Source organism: Orbicella franksi, chromosome 15, assembly GCF_964199315.1.
Source record: "Orbicella franksi chromosome 15, jaOrbFran1.1, whole genome shotgun sequence".
NCBI classification, from domain to species: Eukaryota; Metazoa; Cnidaria; class Anthozoa; order Scleractinia; family Merulinidae; genus Orbicella; species Orbicella franksi.
The window spans coordinates 15596853-15611481 of NC_138159.1; the positions used below are offsets into that span (position 1 = coordinate 15596853).

The following is a 14629-nucleotide window of genomic DNA, read 5'->3' on the forward strand; positions in this document are numbered from 1 at the left end:
CTCAGCAAAGACGTTACTGCAACTGGTTGAAAAAGTCACATCTGCAGATTCCAATTGGTTGATTTTAATTCATTTTGTCAGTTTGTTTGTTTGTTTGTTTGTTTTTTTTCAGGGTTTAAGGGTGGTCACTGCAATTAAGTTTGAATGCAGCGTGAAGCCCAACTCTTGGCAGAACTTCAGAGTTTGCATAATACTGAATAGTAGCTGACCAATTTTTACTGCACAAAAACAAAATGGCAAGACAAGAAACATAATTATTAAAACATCGTCTAGTGTAACATCAATCTTTCATGTGTAAGCAGCCTCCAACATACTCCATAGTAAGGCAATAGGGAGGCGCCATAGCCAACTGTTTAGGGCAATGGGTGTGAATTCTGGAGGTCCCTGGTTCAAATTCTCCACCCTGCCGCTATCCGCATTTGTTCTTGGTAGTTCCAACTTCTCGACCATGTTGTGTAAATAACCAACTGGACAGCCTTCCACCAGTTGGGATTCTTAATAGTTTAATAGTTCTATCATGATTGTTTATTTATTTAGTACAGTGTCTCCAATTACGACAGCAGTGCTAAATACATTTGACATTTATATAAACTTATTCATTTATTTATTCATTTAATTATTTATTTTTTATTAAGTTTACCTTGTTGAGCTTGCATTTGCAAATGGGCAGCCAAAGCTTGTTGTTGTTGAGGGCTCATTCCAGGCTGAGGAACTCTCTGAGGTGGCATTCCCTCTGGGCCCATGTTTTGTTGAGCTGCCACAGCCCCTTGATGAAGGGCTGCAAGCTGTTGGTGCATCATAGTCTCGTGCTGAAGAGCTCCCATGGGTTGAGGACCCGCAGTATTCATTGACATTCCAGCGGGTATTTCAGGTTGTTCACCTGTGATGAGATAAAAGTAACATGAAAACTAAATATGGCATTACTCTGTTGATGTCTTTTTTGTCTGTGCATCCATGAACTTATACAGAATGTACGCAAAAAGGCACTCAATGAGGGGAAAATCAAAATGTGGCTCAATTTTATGCTTACCAGGGGCTACGGCCATTTCTTGCCGCAAAATCACGTCAGGCTGTTGAGGAATAACGGGCATAGGAACAGATTGTGTGGGTGGAGTCCCTGCAGGGACATACAGACCCTGATAGCCTGAAAAAGATAAAGCAAAAAGTCCTTAGTCTTCTACTCAATTGCTTTGATTCATTTGAATGTTCACACACTAAGGTTTCATTCGCAAACCTAAACATTGGAACACCTTGCACAGCATAACAAGTACTACATGACAGTACTGCTCAATAGCTTTCATTTGAATGATCGCACACTAGGGTTTGATCCGCAGACTTAAAAGTTAGGACCACCTTGTATAGTACAATAAACAGTACCACATGAAAGTATTGCTCAATAGCTTTCATTTGAATGGTCGCACACTAGGGTTTGATCCGCAGACTTAAAAGTTAGAACCACCTTGTATAGCATAATAAACAGTACCACATGAAAGTACTGCTCAATAGCTTTCACTTGAATGGTCACACACTATGGTTTTATCCACAGACTTAAAAGTTAGAACCACCTTGTACAGCATAATAAACAGTACCACATGAAAGTACTGCTCAATAACTTTCACTTGAATGGTCACACACTAGGGTTTCATCCTTGGACTAAAAGTTAGCATCAAGCCAACTCACTCATTTGTTCATAGTAAGCCTGGCCTGGGTACATTTCACCCATCTGCGGCACCATTGACTGGTGCACTGGGAGTGGCATCTGTTGAGTTTGTCTCTGCCTCTGTGAAGAATAGCGTTTAGGTTTAGCAGCAGGGGCAGCCTGTGACGACCCAGCAGCATTTTGCGAAGTGGATTCACTGGTTCCTTTCTTGGGTGATGGCTGTTTTGAATTCTTGACTTCCTGTTTCCTGGAAGTCTTCTTCTGCTTCCCAGCTAAAAATAATTAATGACATACAAAAAAATACAGATATATCAACTTGCTGACATTACATTACCTAAACATGTTGGTTATTGATGGTTCATTCATGTTTTCTCTTGTTGTCCTTAGAACTTTAAGCACATCTAATTTCTTGTTACTTGTCGAGCTGTGGCAATTATTTTCTCCAACTCATAATCACAACCGTGAATGAGGTTTGGATACCCAGCTTTAATTAGCATAGATTTTGACCATTTTACTTCTCCGTTTACTCCCCAGTTTTTATTTTGATCGAGAAGATACTGAGTGTTTAAATGGCTATCCAAACACCTCGAATTTCGTCAAAATACTCTGCTGCACGTCATATTTTCAACTCTCTTCTCGGTGTTTGGATATCTCGGTGAAACACTGTCTTTCGTGTTTGATATATTACTTCAAAGTGATCTTAATTTGAATCTCATTATACAGGCTTTTTCTACTGTGACTCAAACCCATGATTTGTTCCCACTGATTATGACTGGTGGTCTGACCATCCCAGTTTCAATATATGGGATTGCTCCGTGTCTAAATTCAAACATCAAGAATGGAAGAATTCTTATTAAAAACTTACAAGTTTGCTCAGGTTCTACAGCAGCTGTCTCTTCTTCCTCAACTACCTAAAGAAATGGAGGAGGACAAAGAAATTGTTACTTCATTAGAAAAATGGGTGGGATGGGGGCCTGATGCTTGGTCCATTGAACACTACATCAGAACGACTGAGTACTAACCCAGTTATGTCGTGTTCTCAGGGAAAAACCTCATGATCCCCAGTTTAAAGCACTGGGCCAAAAAATGTCCATGAATATTAACACAGAGGGTGTTTAACACCATGTACATGACGATACCACCTCACTATTACAGCCATTTAACTCTGGCCCAAACCAAATTCTCAGTCAGTCATTTTCTTATTTACAGAACCCCTTTGATGTGGCCACCCTCTTAATACGGCCAGATTTTTGTGGCCTGTTGGTGACCAGATTAACAGGGTTCCACTGTATTTCAAGAATTTTCCAGATGGTTGAGCCAAAACTGTCTCACCATTAACATTCTGACAGAAATTTCCTGAATTTTGGGGTAAATTGTAAACAACCAAAGCATTCCAAAGTCGAGGCCAATACAGCATGATAAATGTCACATAATTAGTCCTAGGATGCTTTTAATTGATTTGAGTCCATATCCATTATGGTACAGCATACATATCATCGCACAGTGACAGAACTCCTTTACAACAATACAATAAAGTTCTGATCACAGGGTTTGCTAAAATAATGCCATCCAGTTGTCTGGGACAAGTAGATTTTCCCGGCAGGCAAGTAACTTTTCATTCTCAATTGGCCTCAAGCAAGTCATATGCCAACTATTTTTTTTTAAAGGAAATTACGACTTGACCAGAGCAAGCAAAATCTGAGAGCTACTTGTCTGAAGGGCAAGCTGGAAATCAAGTTTTTTTTAGCCCTGGATCAGTGATTTATTTGCACAAGTGAGTACAGTGGAATCTCATTTAACCAGACACTAAACAGACAACACACAGAAAAAAGCATGAACTAGAGACCAAAAATAACAAGAATGCCATAAAGCTTTCCTCGATAGTACATGCAAGTGGAAAAACACATTCAACTACTTTACCTCCTCCTCCTCATCTTCTTCATTGTAATCCTCTGCTTCTTGTTGTTCATTTCCTGTAACCTCTTCATCATCATCTCCATCATATTCATTTTCTATAATCACATCTTCATCGTCTTGTTCAGCATCTTCAAACAATAGAAAGGTTGCACAACAATTAAGATTTTGGAACTTTAAATTCACCTTGAGTTTGTAACAGGTTAACAAGGTCTTGAGGTAAGCTAAGGTTACATGTACATCTCCACCAGGCTAATTTCATCCATACCGCCAGATCTTATATCAGTTCTAGTAGCATTCTGAACGACTAGGAGTTCCCCCTCTCTTGGACAAGATTTTAGTCCACTGCAGAGTTAGGCCTGGTTTATACCAGCGACAGGGCTGTCAATAAGGGCTGTAACCCGTAACACCTGCTATGGCTGAGTGAGTTTGATGGACCCTTGATGTTACAGGTGAACTTGCCTATAGTTGATACAGTTCACTCAAAAGGCAACAAGTTTGTTACAGGTGTGAAGATCAAGGCTACTGGTGACTCGGAACTTAATGACAACCCTGAGCCACAGAACAACATAATTGCTTTCACAACTGTCAGTAATGTAACATCGACAAAAAGGCATAAGGAAAAGATCAGTTTTTTCCTCATGTTGTTATGCTTGTGCTGTGATATATCTATTAACGTGTTTGTGCTGTTATATTCTTATTAACATATTTATACATCCTGCATAAATATGTTTATTTACAGTATTTAAGTCATTATGTCAGGATGTTCACACTGCAAACATAATGAAATGACATCCTTCTTATATCATTATATTTTTAATTTTATGACGTTAGGTCATTGCTAAGACTGTGAACTAGACTTTTATACCATCACCATTAAATTCACTAGTGCCCATTTATACACCTGGGTGTAGAGAGGTACTGTGAAAGTAAAGAATCTTGCTCAAGAACACAACACAATGACCCTAGCCTGTAAATGCAGATGTACATGTATTTCGCTGGCTGTCGCTTATTTTTTGTGGAAACAAGCAACAGCTGGAAATACAGCTGTATTAATTTTGCAGGCTCCAATGACCCCCATACAGACTCTAAACCAAAGTGCTCAATCCTGAGTCTAGCACACCAATCATTAGTACTGTGACGCACTATAAAAAACTTTGCCGTTCTTTTGTTACGTTTCCAGGTTTCCACTCACCCTCAAAGTGCTGTTCTTCAGCCTGTTTCTTCTTCTCTAGTGCTTCCTTCTTTCTGGCCTCGTCCCGTTCACGAGTGAAATCAGCGGCATTCTTCCTAGGTTTCTTTAGCTCCTGAGTCTGTCCCCTCCCCCTACCCCTCCCTCGTAGTTTACTGTAACTGTGGGTGGTACCCATGGGAGATGGTTTTGTTTGTACGTCCGATGGGGATGAAGACTCATCATTGTTGTATTCCCGCTGACTTCTTGATGGTCTTGTTTCCTTTGTATCATTCCTATTTCTTTAATCGAAAATAATAAAATACAGTCACAGTCAGCATATAGAGAGGAAACCAAACAGATCAATAGGCTATTTCCGAGTTGCCTTTTGCCTGTGTCAAAACAAGTCTTCCTTCAAAACCATCCAGACATATGAAAATGTGTTCTGCCTACAGGTTTATTTTCATGCAAATCAAACTCATTTTCACATGAAAGGTTTTGCATGAGAACTCATTTTGAAACAGAGGAACAAGGTAACTAGGAAATGGCCTATTGAAAAAAAGCACCAAAAGACATTCCTGGATAATTTCCATTTAGACAAATTTCACATATTGTGAGTTGCACTAAACGCAAGCAAAATAGCTACACCTCTACACTTCAGTTGTTAGTTACAGTATGTAAGTTAAACATCTTCACAGAGGAAGGCCAGCCATAAGAAAGAACTTTGCCTGTCTTCTAGAATGCATTTAACATTTATTACACTTAAATGCTCTAGAACAGTACATTTTGCGCAGCCAAGCTTATACACTGTAGAACATTTTACTAATAGTACAATTAATTATTTCAGTGCTAACCTTGATAAATAAAGTTTTGATCACTTGATTAATAATTGTAATTATTGCTAGATTAATTGCTTGATTGATTGATTGAATGATTAATCATTAATTAATTGATTGACTTACTGACCAACTGACTGACTGACTGACTAACTAACTGAATGATTGATTGATTGATTGACTGATCATTTATTAACTGATTGATCTTTTAATACTTGATTGACTAACTGACTGACTGAGCAACCAACCAACCCACTGACTGACTGATTGATTAATTGATTGATTGATTGATTGATTGATTGATTGATTGATTGATTGATTGGTTGATTGGTTGATTAATTGATTGATTTACTGATCATTTATTAACTGATTGATTAACTGACTGACAGACTGACTGATTGACTAATTAGTTGAGTGAGTGAGTGAGCATGGGCATTACACCCTTCTAAATTTGAGCCCTGGACACAAATCAATTGAATTCATATCATTGTATTTCACCTGTCTTTTGCTGGACTCCCAAATCCTCCACCTCGTCTACTTTGACTTTCTCCATTATTGTCATTTTGTTTCCTATCTTGCCTTTGACCTCTACTTCTATCAGCAAATCCTCTGCCTCCTCGGTCATCAGAACTGTATCTTCCTTCATGTCTTTCTTCTTCACCATCTCTTCTCCTAGGTGGTCTCCGATCTCTATTTCTTTCAAAGTCATTCCCTTTTCCTCGGTCACGATCAGCTCTTCTATCATAATCATTTCTGTCTTCATATTTTCTTCTGTCATCATCGCCTCTATTTCTATCACGATCACGTCTTCTATTGTCTTCAAATTCCCTGTCATCATTATCTCTCCTTTGTCTATGATTTCTCTCATTGTGTCTTTGCACTCTTTCGTCAAACTCCTCTTCTTCATCACCCCAGTTTCGCCTCTGATTTGACCTTCTGTCTCTACCCCTGTTATGTTCATCTTCGTTTCTATTTTGCCGCCTTTCTCTGTCCTGCCTTCCAAATCCCCCTCTTGGTCTATCCCCACCTTCTTCAGAATCTTCTGATGTATGTCTCCTCCTTCTCCTCTGCTCAGCTGGCCTCTCATTTCGCAGCCTTCGCTCTGGGGCCTGGTTCTCCTTATTTATTTCTTTTTCTTGAAACTCTTCATCATCCATTCTCATTCTGTTTTCGCTCCACCCACCTCCTCTACCTCCTCGCCTTCCTCTGCCTCGAACAAATTCCTGAAGGTCATATCTCCTCCTCCCAGGACGACCACCTCTTCCCTCAAGCCACTGCGTAGTCTCCTGTTGAAAAATAAACCTGTTTAGTCTTACATTTCACAGCTGGGACTAGGGACTAGGTGACATAAATTAACATATTTCAGTGCTGACCAAATGGTCAGAGATTTAACTTTACCGCAATTGCAAAATAGAAACACAGAAAAGGCCAACAACTGGCATGTATGGGTAAAGCTGGAACAGGTTGAAACACATTCCATTAGGGTAAAGTTAAAAAATATCCTCCCAATGTTATCTAAGTGGATCTCAATTTTTGTGGAAGGGAAATCAATGGAAAATCATCTATGTGTGTTCAGTACAATGCACCTTTTCACTGCTATATTGCATCCTAACTAAATCAAGTTTTTCTCAAGCCCTGTTTTAACCTCTTTACTTTTTGTTTCAAATGTCAATAGTTTCAAGTTAACAAAATTAAGGATCCTGTTGTTAATACATACATGAACACATTTTGTAAACAGAAACAAAATTACAAAGCTTAAAGGGGCTACATCACAGTTTGCACATCTTGAAAGGTTTAGCCTAAATTTTTCAAGTTTGTCACTTGTTGTGCGTGTTAATCTTTTCCAACCTTTATGGTTTATTATTATCTCTTTGGTATTTTTCCATATTAGTAAACTGCTATTTTCAGATTTCCTTCAATTTAAAGGCAATTTTGTACGTGGCCAAAATAACTCAAAATACCATGATTGGGCTCATAAGGAGGACAAAACTAAACGAAATGGCTATTTCTGTACTGTCATTTCCAAGAACAAGGCATTTAGTACACAGACAATTTCACTCCTCACCTCAAGCTCCTCTTTAGTTTTTGGACCTTGTTCATCTTCTTTGTACATATCATGTTCCCATCTGTCAGTTGTTCTGTCCCACAACTTTCTCGTTGTTGGCTTTCTCCTAATCATAGAAAAATACACATGTGTGACTTCAGCATGCTTCTCAAACTAGATTGCTCTTTTACATTGTAATTCCCAAAAGACAGCATCCGAATGGGTTACATTTGTATTTGTGGCGCAATCAGCATCGTCGCTGGTATCTAGAAGGGACCTAGCCCTTTAGATCCAGAATTCAAAATTTCAAGGTTGACTGTTTTTTCAAGCAAGCGTTATTTCAAGCACAATACAACTACTACTGTACATGTAGATACAAGATTTACAGTACAACGATACATACATGTACAGACATACATGTAAATACTTTACGGTAAGTCCCTACAAGGGTTTTCGGTTACAGAACTACATAAAAATTAAATAAGCATAACAATAATATTATTGGTTATTTTCAATGAGCCTATAAAAGGAATTACAAATTCAGAGATTTATCAGCTTAAAGTAACTTAACAATTTGTGATAGACTCTCACAGAGTCTGAATATTAAATATCATGAATAATGTCATTCCAGAGCCTACTGCGAGTGACAAAAGTGTTGAGACACTTCACAGTAACATTTGATTTTCGAGCATCTTGGAAAACATTCCCTCCCCTTCCCCCTAAACAATGTTGATTTTTCTATTTCTAAGACTGCACAGACCACAGCACCTACACAACATTGAATTAGGGGGCCGAAGGTATCAGGGAACTAATGCTAGGTGCAAATAAAATAGAATAGGGGGGCGGGGGTTAAATATTGAAAAGAGTCGTTTTCTAAAAGAATCTGAACTACTTTTGTCACCCATTGTAGTTCCATGGTAGGTAAACGACTGCTGACCAGCAGTTAGGCAACATCTTGGAATGCTCAGTTGACTACGTTGTGTAGTATTTATGATATGAAGCTGACTACGCTGATTACATTTATTAGCATAGGGGTGGCTGCTTAACAGGTGGCCAATTAACCAGGCTTTCCTTGCTAAGAGTGACAATTGGCACACAGTACTTATCATAACTTTGTGAAGATCTGATCTGATTTCTGTGAAGATCTGATTTGATTTCTGGGAATTTTGCCACAAAAATTATCTTAAAGGTCTATTCAGTGCAGTCATTAAATTGTGACCACCTCCTATCTAAGACATGGTTGACCATCCCCACAATCTTTCAAGTTCTTTTTGAGATACACATAGAATGCAAGACTTGTTTTACATCAGGGTATGCACTGGGAGCTGCTAAATAAGCTATAGACCAGGGGTATACATGGGATATTTGAAAGTTGATACATTGTTGATACATTGAAAGTTGATACAAATTGCTTTTTTTAAAGCAATTTTGTCTCAAAAGACAACCTCCTTCATAGCTGCTGATGCCAATTCTTAAATAAACTGATTGGTGGCTTTCAAATGGTGTTTTGTACACAGGCAGAGTGTCTTTTTTTGCTGATGTGGGAAAAATTGCTGTTCACTTGAGGGGGTTAAGGGTTAATAGAATTTCCACTATAGTTGATAACTGCTAGACATAAAAAATGCTGACATTATTTTTGTCACTGCTACCTTTCTTCCTCTGGCGTATCCGTCCATCTATCATCATGCCCCCAAAATGTATCTCTGCGTGGAATAAATGCTGGGTTGTTCTCTTCTTCTGCCTCCTACAGTAATACATATAAATTTATATGTAATTTTGATTCTGATGCAAGCAAATCTTAAGATTAAATCATGAACTGGAAAATGGTCTCAGATAAAAACTTAACAAGGTGAGCTACTAACATGATAAATTTATGATCTGAAATATCTTTTGCTCTGCATTTATGAGCAGAATGTGATTATCAAACATCTTTTTTTTAATGTTTACTGATGCAATCAATGTGTTTTGAGCCATGTTCTAGTGGACAATTTCAAGGTGTCAGACTTAGCAATCAATAGGCCTGAGCAATCCTGGAAGTACAGTGGCACATCTAGGAGAGGGGCCCAGGCTCCCCCCCCCCCCTTTCCCTTTTTTTGGGTAAAAAAAGAAAAAAATCACAGAAGGAAGAAAAGCCAGCAGGACAAGCAAAACAAAACCAGCCCCCTCCCCCCCCCCCCCCTTCCCCCTTAGCTCAAGGTCTGGATCCCCAACTGAAGTATGCACAAAATTTGTTGCATTTTCAACCTCGTTAGAGGGCCTCTCTTCCAGTAATGTTATGCAGTTTAAAGAAAGCATGGCAGCACAGTGTGATGAAGGTTGTCTGTTTCACTCCTGTTAATCAGATCTAGCAGTAATCAGTCTTTTGCCTACAAGTTGTTTCGACAACGGCCAGTTTGGCAATGTCTCATTATGATACGAGTTCAATACATCAATTGCAATAGATTGCACAGTAATAAAGTCTAGCACACTCTAGCTTTAGTGTTACCACACTACAGAGTGAAAGCTCTAAATATTTCTCATTGTTTAAACATGAGTAAAGAGTGGCTGCTTTTCCATCTGACCTACTTATGTCAGCGAATGAACAGTTAGCAAACCTACATGTAGCCAAAACAGCCCTTATCCAATCTAATAAACTGTATCAAAATGCTTGTGACATGAGAGTTGCCAAATGCTGTCAATCAGTCATGATGGCAGCACATCACTGACAGGTCATGTCCAGACTATGCCCTTCAGACTCTTGGGTCCTCACTTGATGACATGCTGTCTTTGTCAAGATCTATAATAATTAGTGTCAAACTAACCTGACCATCTCCTCTTTCTCTTGTGTCTACTTTTTCTTCTTCTGTGCCCCTTTCATTTCCTTGTTTCTTGTTGCCTTCTTCATCTTCTTTAGCAACTTCCTCTTCTTCTATAATAACGTCTTCACCTTCTTGCTCATCTTCACCTTGCTCTTCTTCTCCCTCCTCTTCTTCTTCACTTTCCTTTTTTTTACATTTTCACAATGAAAAAGAAAAACAAGCACAAAATGATTTAGCTAAAAGAGGAAACATGTCTTTGTTTACACCCTATGCTCCCGAGAAATTATCCATTGACATATTTATACCAGAGCTTGCATTACATCAGAAAGGGATGGTGTTGGACATAATTATGTTCCACAAGGAATTAACAAGTGTAAAGAAAGAGAGAGAGAGAGAGAGAGAGAGAGAGACCATTATATAAAAATTCTGTAGTTCCACATATTGTACTACTTGAATGTACAGTATCACTTTGGCCAGAAGAAGAAAATGGGTTATTATACCAGTACTACTTACATACATGTATATGTTGCAGGTCAAAATGAAATTCAGGTTAAAATGACTTTAAGCTTGTTTGATTCCCAATTTCCTTTGAATTCTAGCCCTAATTACTCATGATCCATGAATAATTAAGGTTAAGAGACAAAGCAAGTTCATTTTAACCTGAATATAATTATACGTTGGAGAAAATTGCAGCGAAAGCGAGATGCAAGTGACTAGGAATGTTTCTACTCCCCCCTGGGGGGGGGGGGGGATTCTAGTCCATCACAGGGTTACTCCAAGCATTAAATACACCAGTACCCATTCAAACACCTGGGTGGACAGAAGCAGGGTGAGAGTGAAGTGTCTTGACCAAGAACACAACACAATGTCCCTGGTCAGGGTTTGTACCTCCACACCGCTTGATACAGAGTTGAGCACACTAACCATGAGGCTAATGTACCTCCACAGAGGGGTAAGGCAGAGGGTGAACCATTCCTTGGATGACGGTTTTTCAAAGGTTTAAGGCCAGCTCATTATGTCTGAAAAACAACTGACCTCTTTGTCACTATGATCTGTATGGGATCCTGAAGATTCCGATTCTGATGTGTAACCCTCACTATCAGTCTCTTGATCACTCTCCTCTTCACTCTCTTCCTCTGAGCCAGATGGGTTTTCGTTGTCAGCTTTTTCACTTGCAGCAACAGGTTCATCCTTTACTGTAGGAGGCTTGACTTCAGCTCTTTCACCCTCATTTTCATGTTGAGGCTCTGTAACAGAACCCTCCTGTTCAACTGGCTGCTTTTCCTCAGTCATTTCATTAGCTGTGACAAAATTGAAAAAGTTAATAAAAGTTAATCATAGACTTATAAAATAACATTAGAATCAATTTTGAAAGTTCTATGATCAAACAAGTTCAAAAGATGTTAATTTTGAAGAAAACACCACTTATTATTTGTAGTTTAGAGTCTCCAAACAATCTAATAGCTAATCTTTGATTACTACTGGTAAAATAATATTTACGAATCAATTTGGAAAATTCTAAGATAACAAGTTCAGTATAGGTTGAGGGAAAAGTTATATTAGGGAACTGAACACTTGTTTGCAGGCTTTTAGCCAGGATTTGATAAGTGGCTGTGCAAAATGTGCTATAGGGCCTGCTCAAATACACAATTTATAAGGCAACATATGAAAAATAAAATGATTTTCTTTAATAAGTAGCCATTCACAGGATGCCTGGATGCTCATCTGGCTGGAAGCCTGCTTGTTTGAAAAATTCCCCAACTTCACAAAGCTACAAATTTGTGATTTTGTGAGTTGCTACTCACAAACTACCAAGTGCTATTTACCATGGATTTGAGTGTTTGGTTTGTTACAATTCACATGAAATGATCACAATCAGTGCTACATAACACGAAATTGTCATGTACTAGATTGAGAAGCATCTAATACTCTATTTAAAGATTTTTTTTTTTCAGTTCATACTGCACACACACAAGTGCTGGTTTAAGTTTTAAATGTGATTCAAGTAAGACATAATAGAATGTAACATTTTGTAACCAGCATGAAGAAAATTCAAAGTTTACCACCACTCTGTTCCAATGTTAGATAACAGAAAGAGGGCTAAAACGGGACTACCACTATAGTGGAAGTGAAACTTTGTGCTTCATTCTGATATTACTAGATCTGTGAAATACTACGATTATCAGTTGAGTAAGGCGGACGAAAGTTTGGTCACCAAGTTTTAACGTAAAAATCGTGTTGTTGTCACGAGCAACTGGCTCCGTATCCATTGGCAACTTGTCGGCCTTTGACGTCAATTGACAGCAAAGCGCGCGAAATTGTAGGCGACGCGACAGGCGACCAACGGCTGTTGATATTGTTACCAATGGAAACGAGGTAAGTTGCCCGTGACAACAACACGATTTTACGTTAAAACTTCGTGACCAAACTTTCGTCCCGCCTTACTCAACTGATAATCGTAGTAACTTTGCAGCTGAGAAAACAAAGAAACTGTTGGACAAAAAAACTGAAAACACCAGAAAGATAAGGTAAACTACCGGTAAAGTAGACTACAAGTCGCCCCTCTTTCACTTAGTCCGTTATGCATGATGCAAAGACCTTGAGGAATTATGTTAGCACAAACATTTTTTTGTCAAGGTTTATTGCGGACATGCTCAATGGACTAAGTGAAAAGGGAGACCACTCATAGTCTACTGATTTAAAGAATTTGCATTTTACACCTGTAAACACTGAGGTGCTGAGATTGAAAAGCATGGAATGGAAACCATCTTTAACATATATTGAAAACAGCTGGATAATTTCAAGCATTCTCTGCCCTAACTAACTTCAAAAGTTTTATATAATTTTCTCATAGGTCTTCCTAACAGAACATTTTGTAATAACATCTGAGCGTTATCTTATTTGTTTCTTCGTTGTTGCCGTAAGTTCAAATAATATAACGGTAAAAACAACGCAAGAAATATGGGACCTGTTACTAAATAACAATTGATCATACATTCTAGAATCATCCAGGCTTAATTAAATGAAACTACGGCGAGCTTTATATATTCTAACCTTGCAGAATCTCATTTTCCATTGCCCTGGAGAGGGAGTTTTGTTCTTCAGCTTCTACCTGTAGACAGTTTATAAAAGTCAATGTTTAAGAACTCTTCAACTTTTTCCCTATGTTTGAATGAAGACACTTCCGCGATCCACGCAGTTTGACCGACCTTCTCGCCAACCCGAGGGGTTGCTTGCAAATCGCTCGGTTCCAAAGCCACAGTATCCGTCATGGCTGAAAATGATCCAAACGAAAAGCTTTTTTTAACATCTACAACCAGCCTGGGAAAAAGAAGGGGCGAGTTAAGGAATCAAGGCTCTAAATGCAACGAAAGTTGTCGATACAGCATGTTTCGGCCGCCATATTGAAAAGTGGCATGCGTAGACAAGGTAATACGCATTTTAAAAATCAAAAGACTGCTAAACATAGGGTAATGCAGGCGCAGTCCGGCTGGTACTTACTTCAGGTTTCTTGGAAGGACCACCCCACTTCACTGTATCTGTGACTGAGATTTAATAAATATAGCCACAATCTGGCCGGTTTACTCGTTGACTAATTTGCTGACTGATTTAACTTTTGAACTTAGCCGACATCTGGGCGACAGCATCTATGGCGGCAGGCCCTTGTTAAAGCCGACCATTTCTGGCCGAAATGGGCGGCTCTACTTTTTCGGCTTATGTTAAGAAAAAAGAATAAAATTCAAGCAAATTTGCGAGCCCATTAAAACCTCCTGGGTAATCCTGATACATTTTCCCAGCCAATTTGAAAAAAGTAACACATCAAATGGGGACGCAAATTTTCTAGGTACGTCCTAGCGCGCAAAGTGATCGTTTATTTTTACTGGACTTAAAAGGCCCGTCTTATGATTTCGTACCCATCCTCAGTCATTCTATGTCTAATTTAAAACCGCTGGGCTCAAATTTAATATGGCTTGAGACAGCACTTGCCTCACTGTCCGTCTCCAAAGTCCGCCCACTAAGTATTGCTGGTATCGAACCTTTTCGGTATGCTTCGGCGGCATTTCGATCTCGTTTGTTCTCGCCATGGGTATATAACTGATCAGGATCAGTGATCCAAGATCACTTCGGATCATGGTACATCAAAGGAACCGATGAATCCGTGACCAGAGTGGATTCATCGGTTCCTTTGATGCACCATGATATGAG

General features: G+C 38.9%; 1 protein-coding gene across 1 annotated transcript in view; it reads right to left on the reverse strand.

Annotated features, from left to right (window-relative positions):
• Positions 1-13831, reverse strand: part of LOC145469390 (uncharacterized) — a 21423-nt gene extending 7592 nt beyond the window's left edge. Inside the window, exons 1-13 of the mRNA XM_081453094.1 lie at positions 13633-13831; positions 13478-13535; positions 11459-11724; positions 10427-10606; positions 9275-9369; positions 7647-7752; positions 6080-6867; positions 4770-5047; positions 3581-3705; positions 2526-2571; positions 1681-1932; positions 1031-1144; positions 641-880 (exon numbers count right to left, since the gene is read on the reverse strand). Coding sequence (XP_081309220.1) covers positions 641-880; positions 1031-1144; positions 1681-1932; positions 2526-2571; positions 3581-3705; positions 4770-5047; positions 6080-6867; positions 7647-7752; positions 9275-9369; positions 10427-10606; positions 11459-11724; positions 13478-13535; positions 13633-13695 — 2611 coding nt within the window. The 5' untranslated portion in view covers positions 13696-13831. The remainder of the gene's footprint in view (positions 1-640; positions 881-1030; positions 1145-1680; positions 1933-2525; positions 2572-3580; positions 3706-4769; positions 5048-6079; positions 6868-7646; positions 7753-9274; positions 9370-10426; positions 10607-11458; positions 11725-13477; positions 13536-13632) is intronic.
• Between the last annotated feature and the right edge of the window lie 798 nt (positions 13832-14629).